The 27,177-nt window shown below is 43.3% G+C and overlaps 2 protein-coding genes across 2 annotated transcripts; one reads left to right on the top strand and one right to left on the bottom strand.

The window, feature by feature from the left end:
- Positions 1 to 1,870: 1,870 nt before the first annotated feature.
- ntn5 (netrin 5) lies at positions 1,871 to 21,064 on the bottom strand. Its single transcript, XM_079579732.1, has 8 exons — positions 21,028 to 21,064; positions 18,394 to 18,565; positions 8,168 to 9,576; positions 7,864 to 8,052; positions 5,292 to 5,441; positions 3,157 to 3,207; positions 2,584 to 2,664; positions 1,871 to 2,486 (listed from the first exon to the last, which is right to left on the bottom strand). Exons 3-8 carry the CDS (start codon positions 9,564 to 9,566, stop codon positions 1,960 to 1,962), a joined length of 2,397 nt encoding a protein of 798 aa, XP_079435858.1. The 5' UTR covers positions 9,567 to 9,576; positions 18,394 to 18,565; positions 21,028 to 21,064; the 3' UTR covers positions 1,871 to 1,959.
- A 2,938-nt stretch (positions 21,065 to 24,002) lies between these two features.
- cnpy4 (canopy FGF signaling regulator 4) lies at positions 24,003 to 25,693 on the top strand. Its single transcript, XM_079580017.1, has 6 exons — positions 24,003 to 24,190; positions 24,498 to 24,624; positions 24,703 to 24,799; positions 24,862 to 24,984; positions 25,066 to 25,183; positions 25,350 to 25,693. Exons 1-6 carry the CDS (start codon positions 24,106 to 24,108, stop codon positions 25,469 to 25,471), a joined length of 672 nt encoding a protein of 223 aa, XP_079436143.1. The 5' UTR covers positions 24,003 to 24,105; the 3' UTR covers positions 25,472 to 25,693.
- The last annotated feature ends 1,484 nt before the right edge of the window (positions 25,694 to 27,177 follow it).

Below are 27,177 nucleotides of genomic sequence, written 5' to 3'. Positions count from 1 at the left end.
AACTAAACTTGTGTTGTGCCCCTCAATAACACTCTTAATTTGAAATGATTTATTTCAAAGTATTTCAATGAGTGCCCTATGAAGGGTTAAGGATAGCAGATACGTTATTGTCTTCATTGGGCTATTCCGGAGTAGTGGGCTGTTCTCTGGGACATCTCCAGATCCGGAGCTTAAAGTTTGTTTAGAAGCGCCTAATAATTGTGCTGTACAACATTGTGCAAAGTCCCTTTTAGTGTAAAGCCTGCATTTGTACTATTTTTTCACATGTCCTGAAGTCTAAGTTGATCCAGCCTGTGTATCTCTGTGCGTGCGTCGCGGTGTCGCGCTCGGACCAGTGCCATGCTTGATTAGCCGTAATCTGGCCGGGAGTCGGGTTGCGGTGTCGGCGGCGTGTCTGTATGGAAGGCATGCAAGGCCCAGGATCACAAGGATTGACCCTGTAGCTCTCAGGTTAACAGAAGCTCTCAGAGTGTGCAGGCAGAAACAGGGCCAGGGTGAACTTGGACTTGGGAACTGCACTTAGAGCCGCCAGTCACGATCGTTGTATTAGAAACAGGATTGAGAGAGATGGCTGTGAAGTGAAAAGTATTGTCCTGGGGAAGAATCCTCGTTGAACTTTGACTGTGGACTCACCTCTCGTAAAAACGCACCCCGGCAGGTTGTTAAATACCACACATTTTGCAGAGAAGTCGTTGAAACAGTTTGCTCCACAGTAGAGAGAGTTGTGGGTTTTTTGCGATGCCACATCTGCAGTGCGCCCTAAGACTTTGCGCGGGCTTAAGTTGTCTGTTAGTGTGTGTGTAAGTGTGTGTTTGAGGATCAGAGCTGATGTCGACAGGAGCGGTGTGGAGGAGACGGCTGCTGACAGGTGCTTCCTGTGACAGCAGCAGGTGCCTGGGACATGACCGAGCTTGTACTCCGCGCACAGCTCTGCCCCCTCGGCCTTGCGCCTCTTACCTCTTTGCCCTTCAGCCTCTCCGCACCTCGCACACAGAGGGATGTCAGCACCAGTGGACTGTGGCCAGTGGGGTAAAAGTAATTCACAATTCATTAGATACAGAATGTGGTATTGTAGCTTTCATGATAATATTTTGCAGGTATATTTTTGGATGAATTTGTAACGCACATCTTGCAAGTCCCACATATTGTCTGAAAAACATCAAAACAAAAGATAATTCAATGTTATAGAATGTGTCACAAAATACCAATATTTAAATGTCACCTTTTTATTAAAAATAAATAGAGCACAAAAAACATTATACACTGAACAAAAAGTATTGCTTCTCTTAAAGGTCATGTGGCCCCTGTGTGGATATAGGAACACAGGTCCTGAGCAAACCCATGTCCAGTCCCACAGAGAGGCCCATCAGTCAGCACCTCTATTTTTCTCCTTTTATTTTCACTCTCAGGTTTCCTCGGAGCCAGTCGCCGACAGGGCAGCTACCCAAACAACATGGCGGCTGCACAAATAGGAGCGGGCCCATCTGTTTTAATGGAGCCCCCGTTTCCCCTGGGCAGTGACGTTACTTCGGCCCAAGTGGAAATAGAAGTCCTGATGGGAGGCTGGACTGAGGTTTTTAGATCTGTATCGGAGGATTCCTGCACACTTCTCTCAGTGTGGAGCCGGCGATAGTGTCACTTTACACAAATATCGTTGGGTGGAAGGAAAAAATGTTAAATATTATTTGGCTTCAGCTGTGTCGCTAAACTAGCCGTTGTTTTTTTTAGATATTAAAACAAACAAAAAATTCCCCCAGTCGGGAATTAAAATTAAAAATTAATTTACATGTTTCTGTATTGCAACATTTTTTCCTACAATTGAAACCATAACGTACAAAATATTACAAAAATCACATTACATTGCTGCGAAACATAATTGCACTTTTATCACATTAGGTAGATGTGAGCTGCATTACGCTGCTGCCCAGTGTCTCTGTGGATGACAGTTTTATAACTGTGCTATAGGGGTGTGTGTGTGGAGCAGACCAGGGTGTAGGGGGCGGCTGACGTTGGCTCTGTTTGTGTCTCTGCTGAGCTCTCCACCTCCTCTCTCTCACTGTGCACCTTAGAGTCTGTGAGCAGGTGAGGGGGGATATACTCTGTCTCCTTCTGTAACGGCCCGCTGTGACGCTGGCCGCCGGCGGATTTAGGAGGACAGCGCCCCCTCTTGTCCTGGCCCCTGAAGCCCCTGAGTTTGGGGTTCCAGTGGTCTCTCCACTGAAGAGCCTGAGTGGAGCGGTCGGCCACCAGCCGCCTCTCCTCGGGCCCCCAGCCCCTCTCGCCCTCCTCTGCCCCGATCAGGAGGAACGTCCGGCCCACGTGCAGCGCTGGGCAGCCGCAGCTCAGGTCACGGTCCGGGACCCACAGAGACTGGGAGCCCCTGCGTACCCGAGAGGTAGACCCCTCACGGAAGACCGTCTGGACTGAGATGGAGAACTGCCACCAGGGCCCGGAGCGCTCCATCCCTCGCACATGCGCCTTCAGAACTGCCAGGGTAAAAAACACAGAATAGCTTTAGTGTGTGACAGATCAAGTAAAACAACAGAGGCTTTAAAAAGACAGTTATAAATATCTGCCACCCACCATAGTCCTTGAGACAATAGGTCTCCAAATTCATCCGGACTTTGTGGAGTGAGGGCTGGCAGTACGACACACACTCCTCAGCTGCGACACACAATTAGAGAGAGAGAATGCAGTAAATGAGGCCAGTGGTTTCATAGTGGCATATATCAGCTCATGTCTTTGCCCCTAATTACAATATGGCCGCTTGTATTTGTCATCACAGTATCCTGTGACTAACAGATGACCCCCAGTGCAGCAGGTGTGACATTCCTACAACTACCACTAGGAGGGAGTGGTTAGCTACTGCTGCAACACATGACTGTGCACCAAGAAAAAACAACAACATTAATATATTCATCTATACATTATTATTGGGACTTATTTTAAAATAGTTTAGTCTTTTATCCAGTGTGCTTTTCTGATTATGTGTTATATTATGGACAAGAGTTTAATAAAATGTGTCAAAAATATAGTATGTAATGTATATGCAGTTATTTTGTCATTCACTTACTCAGCAACCCCCCAACCCCAGTAAAATTATCTGAGGGAAGATGCTAAAGAAATAAAATGTGAGTCTAGGTGAAGCCGCCTTACCTATGCTGTACTGTGACTGGTACTGTGGCGTGGGTGCGACCTCTTGGATCCCTGCAAACACAAACAGACGGTGAGACAGGTGACAGCGCAGCGGCAGGTTGTTGGCCCCTGTTATCCGTGCTATGCCTAAGTGCCTTCATGGTGCGTGAGGCATGTCTCTGCAGAAGATCGTCAAAACGTCACCGTGTGTGTGGCCGTTTTATAGCCCCCGAACACTCACCGTCGCAAACTTTATGCCTCTTTAATAAGGTCAGGCTTTACTTGTTGGATGGTTTTTATCTACGACATTGCACCGAAGCTGGTAATGTTGCGTTTTTGGGGCCGGGAAATTAACAACTTGGCTTAAACATACATTATCCAGGCGTCTTGTAAAAGTGTGTGTGTGACATCGAGTCGTATATAACCAGCTCAGAGCCCGGTGCTGTCTGCACTGACAAAAACGAGCCACTGACACCCTACACTCGCACCCAGCTGCCCCCTCCTTCAAAGCACAGGAAGCGGCGGCCTGCGTTTTATTGTACATCTACAGTTTATCTGGGACGTCAGTGTGAAAGAATCAAGGCACTGACCCATTAAGGGAACTTACCTATAAATATATTGACCTAAATTGGTTATGGCTACATTGACCTGCATGGAAACGCTGTAATTGATGATTTACATAGGCTTGGAACTATAACTAAAAACATCTTTAAAGCCATACTGCACAACATTTCAGAATTTCACCAAATAAATCTAAATCTGACTTGTAAATTTGCTAGGAGTGGGACATCACCATCTCATTTACATTTAGTCAAAAAAGAGGTTTATTACATTTGCTCATTGTCCAAATTCTTTATTTTGATCGCACATGGCAAAAATATGGAATGTTCCGCTATGTGGCTTTAAGTAATGTGTTCTTTAAAGGTGCATTATGCAACTTTTATGTGAAAAAAAAGTTGATATTTGTGTGTTTTTGACCCAGTGGTTGTATGAGTGGTCAGCATGGCGCCTTTACTTTCAATCACGGTGTCTCTACAACGCTCCAGCATCAATTGTTTTGTAGGTTTTCTGGTGAGAGGCTCCGTCAGCCGTGAAAACCTTCCAAACAATTGATCCTGGAGCATCCTAGAGACCACTGTGATAGAAGGTAAATACGCCATGCTGACCACTCATACAGCCACTATAGTCACTACAAGGTCAAATACGCAAAAATATCAACTTTTTTCCCCACATAAAAAGTTGCATAATGCACCTTTAACGAAAGACGCAAACTTCTTGTTTACACATTCCCAGTTTATTAACACTTGATTTCGCTCACTCGACGCTGCTGAAGGTGGAGATAAATGCCCACGGTGCTAACTTTAGTTCAGCGTGCCTTTGGGTGCGTTTGATGGGAGGAGAGCGGGATGCGAGGCGTCTGGGCCGGGGGGTCTGTGAAGGAGGGGAGTGGGGTTAGGGGCACTATACATAGCCTGGGATGGTCTGGCAGTAAAAACAAACAAGGTTTTCTTTCACGCGCTCCTTTCGCTGGATGAGTTATGGGTCTATACCCCTAGGTCGGGCGGAGAGGTTTTTGAGCTGGACGGCAGGTGTGCGCGGACTCCTGATGTAACCGGATTGGGGCTAAAAGCGTCAGTGTCCGGGTGGTTATTGACTCAAAAAGTGACGCGCGGATCGGCATCAGCATTCTGGAGAAACTTCTAAAATATGCAATATATTATAATTTAAAATATAATGCAAAAACAATATGCGGGATCTGACAATGATGTATGTGGTGTCCTCCTGTAGTGGGCAGCTTGTATTACACTGCTATGGAAACGGTCACTAAGGATGATAAAATGGCTACAGGCTAATGGATGAATCCAGACAAATATGGCCCAAATTGATTAATGAAAGGCATGAGATTTTGCAATTGGTTTAATCCATTTAGGCCTCAGATAAATTGACATTGAGAGAGGTCACTTTGGTACGACTCCGCACTCGTCTGATATGTAATTGAAACAACAAGGATCACCTTCCAATGACATTATGAGTGAATGTTGTGAAGACAAAACCACTCGAACCCTTTTCAAGACTCGTGTCATGCTCAGATGCTTCCCCCCCATGGATTCCTCAAATTCAAGGGTAAAAAATAAACTGGATTTCGTATCACTCACTTATGCAGGGCCGCAGAGGGGACTTGCCCTGTTTGTATCCCGGAGCGCAGCGGTTGCACCTCAGCCCGGACACGCCTTCTCTGCACAGACACTGTCCCGAAGTCTGGTTACACCAACGCCCCACCGCCCCCAGAGGATGGCACTGACAAGCTGGAAGAGATCGAATGGACAAGTTAGCGCATAACAGGGCATCCTCAAATGCTGAACGTTGTCAGTGTTGGCAAGTACGTAATTATGCAACAAAGTAAGAAGAGAAACGGACAACTATCACGTCAGAATGATAGAATAAGACCACAAATGTTCAATATTAGGAAAACTCCTAATTCTATAAAGGGATGAGTTTATAAGCAGGTTTCACAATTTTCTAGAGCACTGTCACAGTAATGTAAAAAACAACTTGCCTGCTACTTCTTGAGTGACAAACAAAATGCTTTATAATTAGATGCACAATGTCTTTTTTACAAATGTCTACATTTAGAATTCACTGAAGGTAAAGAGACTCTTTTCATTCCATTACCAGGAAAACATCATGTATTTGGACTTTAGTCAAGCCTTTTTTTTAACCCTTTTTTCCCAATTAAGTGTTTCTCGTGTCTCATGTGCAGCACAACAAACATAACCTTTAAACTATGGGCTCTTGAGGTGATGACATCACGTGAACACAACCTATAACTTTTAGCGTGTGGTAAACAAAATGTGTTGTTTGGGGCATTCAACAGTGTGCAAGTGTAAAACTATTTTATTGCTGTGGAATTTTATTCGATACAGCTGCACAAGCCTGTTGTGTGCAAATGTGGTCAGGATTAAAATATTTTCCTTTCAAAGGTGTGAGTCTTTCTATCGGCTCAAACTGAACTGAACAAATCACATTAAAAACATCGGAAATGTGAGCATCGAAAAAGGCCATTGAACAGGGCACAGGTGCAGTCCCTCACAACTGCACAAACGTGCTGAGAAAATGTCCTTGAGACTGCCCTTGTATGACACGGGATACAGAGAGGTATTTAGCACTCATTAAGAGGGGCGAACAAGGACCTCGGGGAAGTTATTCTTTACAAAACAAATATATTTTTAACCCTTCTTGCTGTGCACATTCTCCATCCATTTAGCCATGAAGCCTTTGTTTTATAAATCACATTCTACAAATAATGTAGCTAATTTGTACATTTATTGTGCACATTGGTATACATAAAAAAAAAAAACTTTCAAAACTCAAGACCCAAGGCTGTGCCATTTATCTGACCTTAATCAAACTGCGAGTACATCTATGGTAATAATGCCTTTTAAAGGGGTTAAACCAAATGTTATGCTTCGTGGTGTGTGCAGCATATTAGGAGCGACTGTAAACCCTGAAGTAGCACCAATGCTGAAAACAATTAGCCTGACTGATATGTAAACATTACTGGGTCACTCCCTGAAAGCTGTAAAACACGCTTATAAACCCTTCCCCGAGAAGAAATGAGATGTTTGGAAAGTTAGAAAAACATATGGACCGCTGACTATTTAAAATCAACAATCTCTACAGTTTGAAAGATTAGGTACAGGGCCTTTAATTTACAGGATCCTGTTTCAGTAACATTGTTTGGAGTGGATTTAACAATAAAATGAAGACAAATCAGAACAAGGAAAAAATAATCCGCCACTAAAATTTCCATCAGTTTTGAGGTTTTCTCGGCTGACAGATAAAATGGAGAGGAGAAGGGATCATCTACGGCCCGAAATACCACGACCTACAGTTGCGACTCTGTTAACTTGCTTTGCGGTAAAACAATCTTCGCCTGTGTCCCAGTGTTTGTGCTTCAAATCCCTCCGTTTACCACAACTATCACTGAGCGAGGCCCGATGAAGCAAGACAGATCGAGAGGAAGGGCCTCTTCAGCAGCTCTGTTCACACTCCAGCCGACTTTAAACAAATCCTCAGCCCCCAGTCCAAACAAGCCGCCAGCCCTCATGATCTACTGCCTCTCACCGGGCCACTCTGTAAAACGCTGCGCCCAGGGAATAAACGCCTGACTGGGACAATATGGTCTGGATTGAAGTATGAAGTATAAAATCGCTCACAAACGTCTAAAGGGAGAGTTCGCCTTGTGCTTTCTCATCCCCGCACATGTGCCAGAGGAGGCCCATTAAGTGAGGATATATTAGGCCCCGCGGTGCAGCTCCCAGACTCCCAGCATGCTTCAGTGTCACAGTCACTTAGGACAAAAGTCAAAGGTCGCAGCAGACGCCAAAGTGCGGTAATGACGGGCTGCAGGTGTCAGCCCAGCGGGGGCCGTGCGTTCCCTGTGTACATACTGTATCCCTAACACAAATAGCTGTCTGCTCCGGGCGTCACTGGCCTCTAAGTGCCTCACAGAGCAGTGCACTAAGGAGGTTCAGACCTATTTCACTCGTCTGACTAACAAGTTCAGACAATTCCTTTTAATTTAAATAATGATGATAGGGATATTAACTTCCGAAATCAGGCCAGGTTTTACGGTGGGTGTGACTGTTGCGCTCCAGTCGTGTTGGGCCTCAACGTATAATTAAGTTCTGAAAAGTTCACCGAAAGAAGACACATCATGAGACTTACGTTGGCAGACCCTGCGGTGGTTCAGGGGCTTGCTGTGGTCGCGGGCGTATCCGTTCTGGCAGTACTGGCAGTGGCGTCCGGCCGTGTGGTGCCGACACTTCTGACACACCCCTCCACTCTTCCGACCCGACTGCTGAAACACCTCCATGCTGAAGCGGCACTTGTTTGAGTGACCGTTGCACTCGCAGGCTGCAACATGAAGCGTTAAAGTCACTCATTTACATCAGCCACAACACCATACTGAAGCTGAACTGCAGTCTTCACCATTGTTTTACATGTTATAGAGAAGATGTGTTGCACTCACCCACACAGGGGTTGGGATTGGAGGGCGTGGCTCGGTGCCAAGGTCGATCGTAGTAAAAGTCCTCACATACATCACAGTCTGGTCCTGCCGTGTGGTGCTCACATATACACACTGCCCGCCCACTGTCATCACGGCGACACTTGGAGGCGTGACCGTTGCACTTGCACCTGCCCCCCACCTGCAGGTCCGACAGAGACATGCGGACGGCTCCAGTGGAGAAGGGGGTCATCTGAAGATGCCTGACACTTTGTCTGGTGATGTTGTTATTGCGCCTCTTTCTCAGTTCGCGCCCCTTGTTGCCTCTGACCCGCCCTTCAACTGTCCACTCACAGTCCTTGTTGGGGCAAGGATTGCTGTCCTTCTTGCGACCTCGTCCTTTGCCTCTTCCCCCTTTCTTGGGGGACGTCTGCAAATACAAGTCAAAAGTGTCACTGTTTTCTTTACTGGTCACATTGTGCCCATCTTTGTCCTGGCCCTTCCTCCCGTGTTTGTCTTTGTTTCTGGGCTGAATCTCAGAGCTTTTTGCGTCAGTGTCAAAAAACACCAGTGTGTTATCTATGTTCATCTTATCCACTCTGAACCCCGGTCTCCACCGCAGAACCCCAGTCCTCCTGTTCTCCTCAGCTCCATCATGCCACCGCGGAGGCGGGGGGCCTTTGCTGATTTCAAAAGTGCCCTTCTCATCTTTAGTTACTTTGTGGAAGACTATCCTTATGTCAGTGGCTGTGACCCAGTCCTGCAGAGTGGGGCTGTAGTCAAAGTCAGGAGAGGATGGCCTCCCATCCAAAGTGGGGAAGGCCAGTACCATGCCTCCCCGCTGCCTCTGAAGGGGGCGTGGGTCGGAGCACAGGGGCTCTGTCTCCTGATGCCTGGTCAGAGCTGAAGTCTGAGAGGGCAGGCTGAACTCCCTGGGACAGTCACTGGAGTAGTGTTGCATGGGCTTCCACGTGCGCCCAAAGTCCATGGACTTGAGAATGGATATAGAGATGGGGTCTGATGGCTCTCCTTGTTGGCAAAACTGTAAACTTATGTATGTGATCTCAAAGCGCCGACCCAAAGGCAGCGTCAGGACCCACTCTCTGGAGTCTGAGCCCTCTGGGGCGACCCAGCAGGTCAGATTATGAGGATTATGAAGGTCTGTCAGAGAAGTAATGTTATTGTCATAGTCGTGTCCCGAGTGCCTGGCGTCCACTGATACTCCATAGGCAGCATTGATAAACTCGGACAGACAGTGGCGAGGCCGGCCATCGGTGTGGTAGCAGGGGTTATGGGGAGAGGTCCAGCTCAGCGGGACGTGAGGAAGAGTGGAGACGAGTGAGGAAGGATTGAAGAGCAGCAGATGCAGGAGAACAGGGAGCAGAGAGGAGCAGGGGGGCAGGGAGGAGGGTGGGAACATCATGTCATCCAGCCTGAAACACAAACAGATCCGCACCATGAGATATGAAAACTGATTGATTTATATAACTGAAGTGCAGCTAGAGAGAGAAACCCGAGACAGCCCACCTGTGGCTTTATTGAAAATGTATCTGCAAATCACCAATAAAGAGCTGATCCAGTAAAACACCATCTCTGCCTTCTCTGTTATTGAACACACAGTTGAACCTGTGGCCTAAGTCTTTCTAAAGCCTCCAGCCTGAAAGTTTGATTAGTATATGTGGAGAAGGGCCCTTGTCTTAACTGACAAAACATGGCCGACAGCTGAGCCCTGAGTCCATGACCACATTCATCAACTTTATGGTTTTCCCTGCAACGACAGACCACAACCAAACGAGTGTGGTTGGGTTACGAGAAAATATGGCGAAAAAGACAAATTCGAGATTCGTTCTGAGGATAGCAGTGTCTGATTTATAGAGACGAAATGCGTGTTCCTCTTGAGCCCGTAGCTTAAATACTTCCGCGGCACAGACGAACACAGGCTTGTACGTCGGCAGCTTGGACAAATCCCTTCCTGTCTCACACGACCGCTGATGACACTAATTTATTCTTCTGTCAAGATTTGATCGCCGAGTGTTAATTCTGGCGTTTGGACAAATTTGAACAATGCGTCTTTCTCTCTCCGTGTGATTTATTATCTGTGCCGCTCTCGCCAAGCCCAGGAGCACATTCCCAACAAGCTCCTCTGTCACAGGTGTTTTTCCTTCTTTCACTCGAACAAGCTACACTTCCAGACTTAGCTTCATTCGGTCTTGTTTGCTTTCTTTTCAAGCAGACAGTATTTCCACCCTCCCAAATTACCCTCCGCCTGTATTTTAAACAACTTTCCCTGCTCTTCTATCTGTCTGCCTATCCATCACCTGGCCCCTTCATTCTGTCCTGGGAATATTCTTAACTGCGCAGAGATTGATGATGCCCTAACAAGCGTTTGACACTGACAGCGAAGTCAGCAGGCGAGCAATAACCGAACCCATAGGAGAGGACGGAGCCAGGATCCTTAAGGCGCGCGTCATCTCGCTCAATTAGCCCACAGCCCGAAATCTGAAGCTGCAGCGGCGCACTGGGACCACACAGCTCTGCGGAGGAAATATTCACACACTCAAATGACAAAACTTACTCATCGTTTTGAACTATCTCGGACAGGAGGTAAACGCCCAACCTTTGATGAATAACAAGTCACTGCAGTTTTTTTGTTGCTGAATATATTAACACAAATCTGAGACTCTTCACGTGTCTGAGAAGGCCCCCCTGTCAGACCTCCTCCACCAGCGTAAAGTGCACAGGCGTGGAACAAAGAGTGGCATGCGTGGCGCTAAAATCTGTAAGCAAAGAGACAGCATTTTCCAACCGTGACCCAAGTGCCAGCGTGCCACATTCCCGAGGTCCACAAAGTGTTGGTTGGTCATTCCTGACATGTTGAGACATGCCTCATGGGAATCCGAACCCTATAAGCCGATGGCATGATTAATTGGAGCTCTGGTTTTTTTATAAGGTGTCTGTATCTCAGATGGAGCGAGAGGCTGGACTGGGTGAAAGGAGGCAGTGAAGGGTAAAGGTTAGATTTGGGAGAATAAGGGGGACGGGACCCAGAGGATACGGAAGAATCTGCTCTGGATCAGCATTCTCACGACATGCACTCGCTCCCATCTTTGTCACATTACACGAGTTATTAAACAGTGGCCTATTACAACTGCTCTGATTAATGGTCACGCATCTGAGGCAGGCGCCCGAGGGCCCTCACTGGCTCCGCAAGACCAACACCAATTAGAAACGGATTGAAGAACATTTTCGACTTGTTTTAGACTTGTTCCAAACAAAACAGTGTAGTCTTGTCACGGCGAGAAAGTCCCACGTTCCATTTCTTCAAAAATCACAACAACGCCGCCCAAGAAGTGACTTCCTGTTTCGATCCAGCACACCAAAATAAAATCACCATCTTATTCATTCGTTCAACTTTCTTTCTGCCTAACTATTAACAGACAAAACACTTACAATGTGTGTATTTAATTAGATTCTTATAAGGTTGCAAGTACCTGCTGAACTAATCAATGAGACGAGCGGTGTGCTTTTATTTTGGCGTGCTGGATTGAAACAGGAAGTCACTTCTTGGGCGGCGTTGTAAGGATTTGAAGGTGGGCCCTTTCCGTATTAAGTACTGGTTTCCCCTAGCACTAAAACATGTACAATAGGGCCTTCTCTTCTCCGCATACAGCAGAGGGTTTGACTAAAACATATTTTCTCAATAAATAATACTTCCTTGATGTGGGGCTCTAGATCCCATATATATTTTTCTCTGCACTTCATTCTTTAAACGTTATGATGATTTTGACGAATGATTCCTCTCCTTTGATCGGGCTCTGCTCCCATAAATCCACATCAAACTACCTCAAACATCTTTTCCCACCGCAGTATTTCACCCAGCCCTGTTTGATAAAGCTAAGTTGTCAATATCTGTCTTTCAAAGAGCTTAGCGGCTGAATGGTGGCATGATGAGATCAAGCATATCTCCAGTGGGTGATCTTGTGGAGCTGCTATGTGTGGCTGGCACCGGGCTGGAAAAATACTCTGACAACCTGGGGCCATGTTTACAGCTGAGGTGGGATCGGGGAGAGCGCAGCTGAAGACTTGCGCGCAACGCTGGAGGAGCTCAGCAAAAGTGCAAGACAAAACATGAAGAAATACGCAGGCCAAATAAATAAATATGCACAATAATCTGAAACAAAACAAAACCCTTCCCACCAATGAATAAGAGAACAGTCCTCTTGGCACTATTTCTGCTGCACAATGGCCCAGTGCCCAGACCTCCTCAAAGATATGAGTTCAGGGATAGACAAAAAACATAAACCCATTATTAAAGCTAAAGTACCTGATTTTTCCTGTTCAAAATGTGAAACGTTTAGTTTTGGTCCGTTAGTTTTTTATTTTTTATTCATGCAGTCCTTATATTTGAAGAGTTTAGTGGTGCTAGGCTAGTGCTAGGCTAGCGCATGTCTATGGTAACTAGTAGCCTGCATTAAAAACAGTCTGACCTAAGCACAGTGCACCTGAGGAAAATCACTTATAACACCAGACCTATATAAATGTCTGTGTTGACTGAATGATTTTTTTAAATATAATAATTTGCATTTAAAAGAACTTATATTTGAGCAGCATCAGCTTCCTGACTGGGAGCTACGCAGTGGTGGAGTGATCTGCGTTACTGGATCTACAGTAGTTTGTTTACCTGCGGCCGGCATTAGTACACGCGGAATTCACAAAGGAGCTTTCTACAAATCAGATATGGCAACGTTTGGAGGACGACCCGATGATTTTGAAGAGGTTTTAAATGTAGGCTACTAGTTACCATAGACATGCGCTAGCCTAGCAGCACTAAACTCTTCAAATATAAGAACTGCATGAATTGAAAATATATATCTCCAGAAATCAATCACGCTCTGGATAACTAGGAAATGAGGCCCTGTGTCAAAAATCCTGAAATATCCCTTTAAAACATACTCATTACACTCATACACTCATACAATGACAAAAAGTCAGGCATCCCAGCTTTAAATGTGCACACAAAATTTAAAAAAGTGATTAAAATAAAGTCAACAAGACCAAACTAAGCAGCAAAAACACCTCTACAAAGGCACTACTTCTAGTTCATAATGGCATAGTGCCCCAACCAGAAAAACATGATGGACAAAAAGTGAATAAAAAAATAAATCAATAAAATCAATGAAAAGAAATCAATTAAAAACTTTTTATGCAAGTTTTACATGCATAAAACTTGCATAAAAATAATAAAACTGAAAGTGATAAAAGAGTCTTTCAAAGCACTGTTCTGACTCATGACGGCACAATACTAGGGCTGAAACAACTAATCGATGTGTATTGAAATAGTTGACAACTATTTTCGTAAACAAATAATTCATTTATTTTTTATTCCTTTCATGAAAATGAATATTCGCACAAGCCACATACAGTTCATACTTTCAGTGTTTCTTTACATTTCCATGATCAGAAATGAGCAGATGGAAGAATAATATTCTTATATTTATCTGCCTCATTTTCTATTAAGCACAGACTCAAATAGAGCAAACGTGAGATGAACATTTTTTATTTTTGATGGAAACCTAATTTGTTTTTCAAGTTAGGGCATGTAGTGTTTTGTATGCTGTAAATTTCAGTGTGTCTGTGTCTCATCCAATCAGAAAGCAGAATTGGCACCAACAGCATGTCCTCAAACGGCGCCACTTTAGCTTAATGTGAAAAAAAAAATTAAGAAATCAAATTTTCATACACCTTTCACAGCCAGAGTAGATCCATTACCAAAATAATCGTTAGTTGCAGCCCTACACAATACTAAGACTTGAACTCTCCAACTCAAAGACCGAAGTATAGGTCACATCATTGAGTCACAGAATATTTAAAAAGAAGAAGTGCAATGGCTAAACAAGAAGGGGGCAAATTAAGGCACGTCGTCCATTTAGCCACATACAATTAAAGCCTGACCCACACAGTTCTGAGAGTAACCATCACTAAGCTGACGACAAACTTTAGGCTATTACAGTGAACTGTATTTGTTAAACAGCTCCTGAATTACTCTTGGGATGCCCCCCCTGGCAAAGTGAGCTCCACTGTGGCCAAAGTAAAACAAAATGTTTGCCCGATCCCAGTCTAAACGCTGGGAATTGGAAGGTTGCCCTGCACTCCAGTCACATACTGCATCTGGAAGGGCATCAGGCATCGAAACCTTAACTCCCCATGCGACTGTGGTAAGTGGTAACACCTGATGAAAGAAGTAGCGGCTGTAGTGTAAAAAAAAAAAGAGAACTCTATGTACATACACTTCAGCTACGGAGAGGTTTCTGGCACGTTATTCTTGCTCTCTCCCAAAGCCAGAAGCGCACAAGGTTACGAGGAGGGAAAAAGTTGTATTTTGTGGTTCAGTGGTCTACAATAAAAGTGGATTGGGGAGATATGACTTTACAGAGGTATAAACGTTGTTGTGGGCAGGAGGAAGGTGAGAATCCGGGGAGTACCGGACTCCTGCCAGGACTTTTACAGATTTGTTTTTTGTATTTGGCCACGGAGCTCATATCCTACATCAACACGCATTTGTGGATTTGTAGATCTTTAATCTTCTACAAACTGGCTCAGGAAATGAGAAACACAGCAGGATCTTCCCAGTAAAGCCCCTTGTAGCCCCTCTGCCGTGCCCGTTGCTTGGTCTCTGGCTACCTGTTAACTGGGGCCTGGCGTGTTCGCACTTTTTGGAGAGAGCCGGGGCACTTCTGGAGAGCAGATGAGCGGGATTTGGCCTGTCCCGCGCGGTTAACATTCCTCGTCATGGGCAGCCGTGCGGGGCCAAGGCACAACCAACACGCTAGGCTCGGATAAGGATGGTTATGAGTTCTCACCAGGGTTTAGGGACATGATTGCTTGTTATTAGTTTCTGTGATGGATGAATAATGAGGAAAAAAGTCAGGGAAAATTGTTGAATTAAGAATGATCTCTATAACTCTATAATTCCATGGAAAAAAACTCACACAAAAAAAACTCAACAAAAACTCTTAAGGCCCTGTAATTGAAATGTGTTTTGTCCTCCAAAAACAGAGATTTGGGAGATTTGTGTGCTGTGCGCATTTAGCCTCTTAACCCCCACCTGGACCAAGCACATTTTCTCCAATCTGGCTTCACCCATATCTAAAAAGAAACGACAAAAATGTGACAAAAAAGCAACGAAAACGCAGCAAAAAAGTGACAAAAGAGTAACCAAAAAGTGTGACGAAAACACGACAAAAATGCTTCAAAAACAGAGACAAAAACATGAAAAAACAATGAGAAAAAAAGCGATGAAAAAGCACAAAAACCCCCATAAAAAAGCGAAAAAAAGTGACAATAACGTGGCGAAAACATGACGAAGAAGTAATAGAAAAAGCAAACAAAATGTGACAATCATTTTTCTAGGTCATAGCTTCAAATGAGGAATTACACTGTTGCTCTCCAGTCAAGGAGCTTTTAGATTTGGTTAAAGCCGAACTAGAGAAAATGCACTCGGTCCAGGCGGGGGTTAAGAGGTTATTTACTGAGCCTTGCTGATCGTGAACTAGCACGGTAGTTGTTAGTACTTGCATCACTGAGACAGCGTTGCTCCCTGAAAATTGTGAAATGTGCTTATAAACTCATCACCGTGAAGGCGCGTTACAGGAAAGTTGGGAATGAGAGCCACAAATAACACAACTTTCTCTTCCATGTTTGTAAACGACAAACTCAAAAACAGGCTTATCACTGCCTCAACTCAGCGGAACAGGACTACATCCAATGGCAGTGGTGATTTCTTTTCTCCGACCAGTCAAAATCTACTCATTATTCCTCTTAATTCCAGCTATTTCAACCGACACGTCACCCACTTCAGCCAACAGTGCCTAAAGTATAACCCTGAGGTTATAACTGTGTGGCTGTCCAGTAAATGACGGTGTAACTGAATGGTGTGTGCTATAAAATCTGTTATCAGCAATCTAGCAGATAACAGACCTGTAGCTGCTGTGACTGTGTGGCTACAGCCTAAAGTAATACTATTCAAACAGGTCAGGGTGGATAAAACAGCACAATTTCTTGAGGGGTTTTCTCGCAGGGTTGGTTAAGTTTGCCAGCCTAAAATGTCTCAAAGCATAAAAATAATAATAATAATAATAATGATAATGATAGTTAATAAAATAAAATCTGCTCTGGCAAAACCTAAAAGAAAAAAAGCCAAATAAAACGGTCTCGAGACGCTCTTTTATTGAGACGAGAGTTTCCAGCAAAAGATGACGTCCTCCACAGTGACGCTGCCAGCTTTATGTCACTGAGCCTTTAAATAAATGCGATCAATTATATAAGCTTGTCTGCGTGCGTCTGAAGCTGAACCGTGGCACCTGTTATTGCATGTTACCACACTGACACCTTTGTTAATTCGCAATTGTCCTCGGCCCGGTCGGCAATACTACACCGTGGATAAGCGGTGGAGAGCGACGAGGGTCTGCTGAGGGTCCACACACGTCTCCAGAGCGGATTCCTCCTGGCACCGACCCATGCGTTATTCCACACGGAGAGCAGATTCCCGGAGTTCAGTTTTAGGTGTAATAATCTAATTTTAGTGAAGGGTTGAAGGGGAGGGCTGAGAGCTGAGGCGACGGACAGCGCAAAATGGATTATCGCTGCTTGTATCTTTAGCTAAAGGCTCCTGTCCCTCAAGTTTGCACCTCCAACAAACTGCCAATCCAGATCCTTTCCTCTCCCCTCTCTCTGACCCGCAACTTTCCTACCACAGCTCATTCAAAAAGCACATGTTACCCACTGGATATTTGAAATTTCCTGTCAATTCTCCCCCTTCTGTTGGCAGGGGCCTTCTCGTACTTTTAGGGGGGGGCGCTCCGGATTCACATGTCGATATTGAAAAACAGATGGGAATGAAATCACGATGATGATTCCATGTTTCGGTCAACGCCAAAGACAACGTCTGGCACGACGGGGATCAATTTAAAAAGCTCTGCTTGTAATTGCAATTAAATCTATCTCGGCGCAGTCATAGGTTCCAGCAGCAGGTTAGTAATGAGGAACAGGTGGAAGGATGAAAACAAGAAATGTGCCATCCAGCCCCAAAGCAAACATGGATCATTCAGAATATAAATAGGCATTTCACAGACAACATAGGCCTGAATATTTACCTTCAGAGGCAATTAGAATCTGCAGCAAATTAAGTGTAACTAAAGGCATTTTACTGATAATAACAGACACACAGGCAAAGTTAATAAAGTTAATATTTACTTCCAGCAGTTTTGTAATAAACAAATTGCATTGTTTTGACATCTCTAATGTTGTCAACTGCTCATATGTTTTTATTTATCATGATTAAATTATAACTAAAAGAAAAAAATACTGAATTCAAATCAGCACTTTTAAGGCTTAACTTTATCCTTTGTCTGTTTTGGTTTTGCAATTAATATCAAACGTAATTTCGAATGCTTCAGGAGAACTTGGATGAAAACGATACAACTACATTGTATTCACTTAAGATGAGCCCTATATGTAACAAGTAGCCGCGTGTTTAACGGAGAATTGAGAATTAATGAATACCCGTCAGTGCCCGGAGTCCCGGCGTCACGCGCACGGTGCACGGGGGGGGGGGGGGGGGGGGGGGGGGACTTGGGAATAATAATCAGTCGACGCGCTTCATTTAACCTCGGTGTTTGTCATACTTCGTCCGATTACTTTGGCAAGCGCTAACAGTCTGCTCTAATAGCTCTTAATTCCGCAGAGTTAATTGCACTTGTTGCGCGCAAATTGGCTGCACCCAATTACCTTCATGTGGCCGCAGAGAAACAATAATATTTTCAGAGGTGGTCGGTCCCAATCTCATCAGCACTGAAAGGAAACCAGCTTCACCGCTCTGGTTGCCCGTGCACGTGGAATTAAATGATCCAAGTGTATCAACAATGTAAACTTCTGAACTTAATGCTTTACTTAAATGTTCCTTTCTATACCGAATTATATAGAAATAGGACGATGCTTTTGTGTTGCTAAAATATGACAAAAGCATGTTCTTTTAAATGATCAAATTAATGACAAAAATCAAGCATTTCCACACCATGGTCAGTGGATTTGCTCATCGTATCTTTAATTTGACCAAATCACAATAAACGCGTATGCTATTCACGTGCGTAATCTGTGCGTAATTACCCGCGGTTTCGCAAATAAAACACCCCCCAAAGCGACTACCGCAAGTCCTTAACGACGTGATTTAAGTGTGCGTAAAACTGGCTCACCATGTGCATCCCAGTGACGGTCCTTCTTCGCGCTCAGCCCCCGAGGTCCTGAGTCCGTCCGCGGGCGCCGAGGAGCTCCAGCGCGCCCCGAGAGCGTGAGAGGTACTCCGTGAAAGAGGGGAACAGCCGAGAGTGGGCGCCGCGCCGCTACGGGACGTAGTCGAGAGGAGCCCTGAAGGACAGCAACACGGCTAATGAGTGATGGGAGGTGCGTCTTCATATAGCAACTCAACCCAAACGCTCCCACCTCACCGCGCACCTCTGCCAAGTTGATTCATGTGAACATTCAAACGAGAGCTTGATAAATTGACTGCACGCATAGTACGAGTTTACAGTTTCAAACGGCGCGCAGTGCGTTATGGTGCAGTAAATGCCCTGTATGACACTTTTATTTCTAACCTGTTAGGAAGTTCTAAACGCTGCTGCTGCAACGTGGAAACAGACAAGTCTAATTTTATAAAAGTGTGATCAAACCGCTGAAACTGTGGAGCCTATTAATATTTCAACATTTGAAGGCCACGCTTAGGGGTTTCTGAGCAGAGAGGGACATTTATAACACGTGTAGGGTTTAGCTCATGATAATTCTTTCAAAATGCACAAATTAATTGGTTTACCTCTTTATTCAATTTGGACAAACCCAATCAGAAAATGTAGTTATATAAATTATTATTATATTCATTTCTGCACAAATTACTGAACATATATTTTAGTACTTTAAAGGTACACTGCGTAACATTTTGGACTATACTGTTGCCAGCGAAACAAAATCATGCTCCTAATGACAAGCTCAACACAGAAAATGCTGTTAGTGCAGTGTGTAATAAAAGAATGGATTTGGATGAGAACCTAACCTGTTTAAATCTCAAATTCTACTGCCTTTCGTCACATCTCCATGGAGACGAGCTGGAGACGTACCCACTCCCAGTAAAGTTTACAGTCATATCTTAGGAGAGGTGAGTCTCATAAATGTTTGTTTGTACATTTATGAGGTATTTTTCAATGATGAAAATATCATGTCATAAAATAAATGCTTGTATTTCAATTTTATTTATTGGGTAAAATTCTTCGTGGTGTGGCTTTAAGCATTATTTTGTGGATGGAACAGTGGGGCTTAGCTTTTTCAGAACAATACAACACAAGCATTTCTCATAAAGCACGGCTTTACACAATAGGAGAAAGTTGTAGAGACTGAGTGGATCTGAAACTCAGAGAGATCCTCTGAACACACAACCTCTTTTCAGTTCTTTTTTTATTAATAAATAAAAAAATCAATTCCCCATGTTGTTCACATTAGACCGTAATAAATTGACATTCTGGCTCAACATACTCTTTGAGAGAAGCAGCCAAACTGATATTAACATAATTGAGAAAAGACCGGAGTGGATTTTAGCATAATTGAGAAAGCCTTTCCCTGATCTGCTCCCAGACATGCCTCAGTAAAAGTGCACTCTGGTCCTGGTTGAACTCATCTTTTCATGGCTGCTTTGGAACGTTCGCTGCACCGTACAGATCGTCCACCTCGAGGGTTTATTACCACTGGCGGGCAAATTGAGGGCACTTGGAGTCGTCTTATCTTGTATCGTCCAGGCGAAGATCTCACCGCGAACTTTCTCCAATTATACCTTCATGCAAAATAGGAAAAAAATGGCCGGAGCTAATTGGCTGGAGGTGGATCGTTCTCAGATGTGAAGCAAAACTGATACAGATGGAAATGTATAGGAGAGAGAGAGAGAGAGAGAGAGAGGGGGGAAGAGAGGGAAGTAGTGGCTTGATTGGAGCGGCGGAGGAAAGTTTCCCAGAGAAAGCCATAAAACTGATTGATGACTTCCCCTAAGGAATGTTTCCCCAGGTGTGCTGCCAAAGTGTGTGCGCAAAAATGTGTGCGTTAAGTAGTTACAGTGCTGCTTAGATATGCTGTCGTTGGACCAGTGACAGCCACAATTAGGGAACAGAGTATAGATATAGCGTGTTTATGGGTTGGTGGTGCAGCCTAAACAACACCGAATCGCAGGTGGTTTCACAGTTTGAGCAAAAGCAATTAATAACATACTTACCGGAATAGAAGGTGGTCTGACAGGTGCATCACCGCGCCAAAGTGTACACCCCCGAAGCCACCTCAGTGCTCAGAGACGGCCGTAATTATAAACAAAATAGCACGGAGCTGCAATTATAAAAGTCAACTTTCAGCTGCCGTGACAGCACGCGGTTTCACAATGCACAGTTTGATGGATTAGCAATGCTTTAACAAGTGCAATGTGGCAGCAGTTTGTTTTATACAGCAGTTCACATTAGACTGCGCTTAACAATGTGCAGCAGACTCCACGTCGAAATAAATGCACAAAGTCATAGTTCAAATTCAGAAGCTAAAAAGAGAGCATTACACCGATCATTTTAACTGAAATATCGATTTTATTTTGTTCTCTTTTCAGTCCAGATCTGATTATGTTTATCTCTCTGATGCTTCTGCAGCTTTTGTACCTGATTTGTCACGCACTCCACCCCGGCGAAACCGAATCTTCTATTAACTTGGAGATGTTTCTCGGATGTCCCCCTCCGTAGCCGGGACTAGCCCCCCCCCTCGCCCGCCACCCCGCGAGTGGAGCTTCAAGGGGATCGAGTTACCACCCTCCTGACCTTCTCCGGTGTGCCGTCTACTACAGTAGGACCAGGGAGGAAGTGACGGACACGTTTTGGACATGACCTGACACGGGCCGTTCCCGCGAGCCTCGAGAGGTGACCCTAGAAGAGACGAGCACAGCAGAGGGGCCTCAGATGCGATTTCTGTGAATATGATAATAAGGTCACGATAAAGGCTCTATGCCACATTTCTCACAAGAAGTGGAATAAAATGAGTTTTGTCATTCAGCATAATATAAAAGCAGACATTTATCTAATCTAATTATAACTCTTTTGATCATTCATAAACTTACATGTTGTTTACATCAGTGTTTCCAAACCAGGGGTACAGGAACAGAGGAATTATTACTTGGAATGATCTCAGATTAATAAAATAAGATAAAACCGACTACAGTCAAACATTATTTTGAAAGGAAAGGCATTTAAATGACACTTTACATTGTAATGTTTCAATTATAGCTTTGTTTTAAACACACAACATTGTCTTTTAACTAATAAAGAGTCATTTTAATTGATCCCTTCTAAATAATCTGCAACATCCTTGAGGTGGGGGTACGCAGAGTACCAATGAAGGGTTCAAGCAAGGCAAACAAGGTTAGGAACCACTGGTTTACATTACTGTGAGAGCATAGCTCCCTTAAAAGTTGCTTTTCGTTTCTAAGTATTATGGTTTTAGAAAGGAAAATTAGTTTGGACCACACACAATTAACTCTGTGCATAACTTCAAATCATAACACTGCCACCCAAGAAGTGACTTCCTGTTTCGATCCAGCACGCCAAAATAAAAGCACACAGCTCGACTTGATTAGTTCAGCAGGTACTTGCAACATTGCAAGAATATAGTCAAATACACACATTTTAATTGTTAGACAGAAAGAAAGTTGAACTAATGGATCGAAACAGGAAGTCACTTCTTGGGCGGCATTAGGATTTGAGTCAATTAGCAAGTAACTACCTTCCTTTTTCATTCTTCTCTGTAGCTAAACAAACAAAACAATCAGGTATAGGGCATTTAAAATAAGCTTACTATTTATATTTGAAATCTCTTTTTGTCCGCATTATAAATGCAAAATATTTTGGCATTACAACTGAATATTTCACAGCATCAAATAAGTCATTTCAAACATAGCACAAACATATGTGGACCTGCTGGCAGGGAGAGGAGAGAAGCTGATTCAAAAAGCCTAATAATATATCCTACGATCAAGACATGCTTTGTAGTGAAGGCAGCTTGACTGCTGAAATGGCCATCAGCAGACGCCGAGGGCAGGGCAAGCATTTTTTGGCGCTCGAAACAAAATACAACTCCAGGTATGTTTTCCATGAGGGAACAACAGCAGGGTTTAAAGCTCAAAAGTCAGTGTAGCAGAACTTGATCTAAACCATGTTGTTTTTGGAGAGCCTCGCTGTGTTTGTTTTGCTGTAAAAAAGATGTTTCTGGGTTTGGCTCTTAAACGTGGCTGGCAGGGGAAAAAAACAGTTCAAATGGAAAATGAGTATTGTTGCCACGAATCCAAATCCAGTGTTTTTGTTTTTTCTACCTTTTTTTTTTCTCCGGCTTCAGCCTGAGTGCTGACAGGTGCTGGATGGCAAAAAGCCTCAAAACAGATTCGACCTGCTGCCTCTCAAGAAGATGAAATGAGAACAATGTTTTGTCTTCCTCTGTACCATTTGCTTTTTCTATAGCGAACAGTCGGCCCGAGATAGTTTCCAGATGTATCAGGTTAAGTGCGTCCTTGTGACCTAAAAGCCGTACCGTTTTTCCTGGTTAAACTCGGGCCAAACCTTTGCTTCCCTCATTCACTCTGTGCTTCCATACTTTCTTTTATCTAAAACGCAGCTCCCCCAAAATTGCAAAAACATGCTTCGCTCTGCAGTATGGAAAATTAGGCTAAATTAAAGATGTTTTAGTACAACATGTTTGGGTACGATGCAGTGTCGTACAACACATTACATTGCAAGTTCTGTAGCGGTGTGCTTCTTTTGGATTTCCATGTCTATTATCTTAGCTTAAATAGATAAAATAAAAAATCTGAAGGCAAGTCATATCTATAAAGGTCTATGGCTGACTCTGTAAGTAGTTAGTGTGCTCGGCTTCAAGACCTTTACAATGGAACAACCTTTATGACAAATGTTCTCCTTATTAGAAGAGTAAAACCTTAAGAGGCCTGCACAAGCACTAAAGGACAGTATGAACCTTTTTCAAAGACTAAAAGGCCTTGATTGAGAACAGGGCAGGGGTCGTGGAAGGAGGTTTATCCCACACGGACAAAGAAAAGAAAAAAGATGTAACTACAGCTATTTTGTTGATTTATTTGTAGTTGAAGTTTATTCTGAATTTCATTTTTGACGACCTCTGACCCTGGAGAGTGTAAAATAAACCGCACGTGTGCCTTCCCTTGAGTCTAAAGGTTTGCCAATATGCATCACCAAGGTAAGAAATGCAATATGTGATTCTGCAAAAAACCCTTACCTTAACCTGAAAACTTACCTTCAACCTGCTCTGGCATTGATCCATTATGGCATCGCCTCTCACCCGTTTCTGTGTGACATCCAGAGACCATAGGTTGCACCATTGCGCCCTCGTGCGGCGGACGGTGGTCTGCGGGACGAGAGAGGATTCAAGTTCAAGTAAAGTCAAAAGTGATATCTTTTCCAACGAGGTCTGTATTCTACTTCAATGGTCTGGGGTCTGGTCTGGTCCTACTGTATCGAAGTGCTCCTTCAGTATTTTTAAAGAAGATAATCTTGTAATCCGAAAAGATAAATAATAATAATAATTAAAAAGACAAAAATTGCAATCAGCATTACATATAAATTGATGGGCGTGTTTTTTAGCGGTCTCCATAGTCTCCAAAGCGCCAGAAGCGAGAGCACGCGCCTCTGAAAACAACATTTCGATTTATCTGTGAGAAATCCTCTTTTGTCTGTTACAGGCTCCACTACTGCGTGTCCTTAAAGTCTGGCACGAGAGCTACCGCGCATGCGCCAATCAGCTGTGCAGATGTGGCGGCTGTAGAGACAACACAAACTGGTTCTTGCTCCGAAAGTAGCAAAAAAAATCAATAAGTAGCGATGCAAGTTTCCGTGTTTCTTCTGTTTTGGGCCACGAGCGTCGCTGCATCGAGTGAAGACGAGAGACTGCCGAATAAATGCGAAGGTGGGAGGATAATAACAGACATAACAACAGTTCATTGAAAATCACCCATAGCCTAATGTTTGGTGTGCGTCATATTCTACGTAAAACGTGCTTATACGTCATGATTACCCACCACACATTTTGGTGCCTATGCTCTGTTTTGCTTTGGCATAGATTGACAGGAGCCAAGGTGTAGCATTGAAAAAAAAAAAAAAAAGCCAATAGGATAGAAATGTGTAGAGCAAATCCAGCATTACACATATTGCCAGGTGCTTAAAGTTATGTGTAAATTGACTTTGTGACTTTTCAACATGTTTGTTTATATCAGTGTGCAAGTTCCTGACTGTGGAGCTGCAGGACGCTCTGGAGAAGACTGGACGATCAAAAGAGGTCCTGGAGCTCGGAGAGGTGCTGGACACAGGGAAACGGCGGAGGAAGATCAAATACAACACATCGTACGTGCGTTATGACTGGGCCAGATTCATTTAAATCTCTGCTGTATTTTTAAAAAATAAATGTAAATGTTATTTCAGTGAAACCCGGTTGACCGAGGCCGTGGACGACATTTGTCAACGCATCCTGCAGTATAATGTTCACGCGGAGCGACCTGGGAGCCTTCGATACGCAAAGGTAAGTCAATCATCATTACATAGTCTTTACTGTAGTCAATTTCTTTGGTTTGTTTCCGACAGGGCGCCAGTCAGACCATGACCACGCTGAAAAACCTGGTCCATAAAGGTGTAAGAGTTGATCTGGGCATGCCTTTTGAACTGTGGGACGAGCCATCCGTGGAGGTGACAGACATGAAGAAACAGGTCAGGCTGTGTGTCACTGGTGGCGGCAAAATGTAAAAAAAAGATGTGTGAGCGCTTACGTTTGTCTGTATCGGCTTAAAGTGTGAGACGATGCTGGAGGAGTATGAAGAGGTCGTGGAGGACTGGTATTTTCATCATCAGGAAGAACGACTGGAAAACTTCCTCTGTTTGAACCATGTGCTCAAGTCTTCAGAACAAGGTGAGACTAATGTGATGTTAATGCGAGTTCAGGATGTGTTGTCCCACTCAGTCTATGGATGTTATCTTGACAAAAATAACACAGCCTGCTCTAAAAATATAAGGATGCTAAAAATAGCCTACCTCAAATAAAAGGTGAGTTTATTTTAGTCTATTTTCCCCTCTAGAATGTCTCACGGAGGTGTGGAAAGGAGACATGGGGGCCCGAGGAGGAACAGATACGGACTCAGCTGAAGGTAGTCAAAGGGACGGCACGACGGAGAAGGTTCATGATGCATCAGAGCTTTAAGGACAACAACAAGTGACTATCGCCTCAAAATGAACCGTTTCTCTTCGGGCACACTTTTGATATGTTCATGCGGTACATTTTTAAAAAGGAGAATAAATATTTTACTATTGTAGTGCACTGTATCCACTCCAAAGCTACATGGTATGTTTGCAATACCCTATGGTGTTTACAATAATGTTATAAGATTGTTTACATGACGAGACAGCCCATAGTACTGTTACTGCAGAGCTCATGCACTTTCCTGTTGTATTATGGATACTGATCCTTTCATTACGTATGGCCATTTTTCTATTGTAGCCATATTACTTGAGACATTGCATTTTTACCTACAACCATGATGTGAACACTATTTTACTATTTTTGTTAAAATAAAGCAACTTCTTACATTTTCTCCAAATGTTTTGTTATTTGTTACTGTAAAAAAGTGACTCTAGTAGTAGTAGTAGTTTATTCGGTCAGTTCATTTCTTTAAACGTTATACAAACATTTGTACTTTGTGTACAACATGACTGAAAGGGGCTGAAGTGAAAACTTTTTACGCCTAACCCAGTTTACAGACTTCCACGAGAGAAAAAACAAAACACAAACATTAATAATGAACAAAATCAAGTGTCAAACAGAAGAGAAATAAGCATGTATCTGAAGTTAGTAACATATATTTCAATATTCCAACAAATGTGTATACATACATTTGTTATGTTAATTTAGTTTAGTTTAGTTATTTTTCTTACTTTATTCATCCTAAGCTTATATATTCTTGAATTTTAGCAGCTTTAAACAACTTTTTGAAAGCTTTGACTGTTTGGGACTGTTTTAACTGATCTTCCAGGCCGTTCCACAGATTAACACCTCTTACAGAAATACATCCACTCTTTTTATTCTTTTTAGCTTTTGTTTTTTGAAAATAGCAGTTCCTCGGAGGTTATACTGACTTTTCCTGTGTTCAAAAGGCTCCTGGATGGGAGGAGGGAGAAGATTATTATATGCTTTGTACACTATTACTAATGTATTTCCGATACATGTCCAAATAAAATCTTACAATACAATAGTACAAAAGTTAAGTATTTAGATCAACAAGATCATGGCACTGCTGCGCTGCACGCTAGCGGGTTGAGGCTGCAGCACACACACTGTTGCTTTTATATATTTTATAATATATATTAGATTTTATATATTTCTATTATATTATATATAATCTATATTTGTAGCTACAGTTTTAAAAATGTAATGTGTTTGTATTACATATTCCTGATTAAAATGTAACCCAAGTGATACTACTTTGAGTTACTTCTGAGTTACTTTTGTAACTCGAGTTACTTGAATTGTAATGACTAAATATACTACCGTATTTTGTGTAATATGTTATATTCCTCAGTTACTGAAAAAAGTAATATATTTTTGTTCCTCATTACTTTTATAGCATGTGTATCGTGAGTTCCACCGCCTCCTAAAGTGAGACAAGTTGTGTGATGTATTGGGGGTATGGGGGATCGTTCTTGAGAAATTAAAACTTACTATATTAAAGATGACCATTACTCATAGCAAAAGGTCACAAAATTGGAACTTATGGCGGACATAATGCAATTTTTATGCAAAGTAGGATTCTCTGTGTAAACATCGAAAAAGTGAGAGACCTTTTAAGAAGTGGGACCAATGGCTGTGCAACCAGACCCTAATGCCAATCTACTAAAACCTAATTGGCAATT

This window comes from Gobius niger (genome assembly GCF_951799975.1).
Source record: "Gobius niger genome assembly, chromosome: 21".
Taxonomy (NCBI): domain Eukaryota; kingdom Metazoa; phylum Chordata; class Actinopteri; order Gobiiformes; family Gobiidae; genus Gobius; species Gobius niger.
The sequence above is the reverse complement of the archived record's forward strand: the minus strand, read 5'-3'. Positions and strand labels throughout refer to the sequence as shown.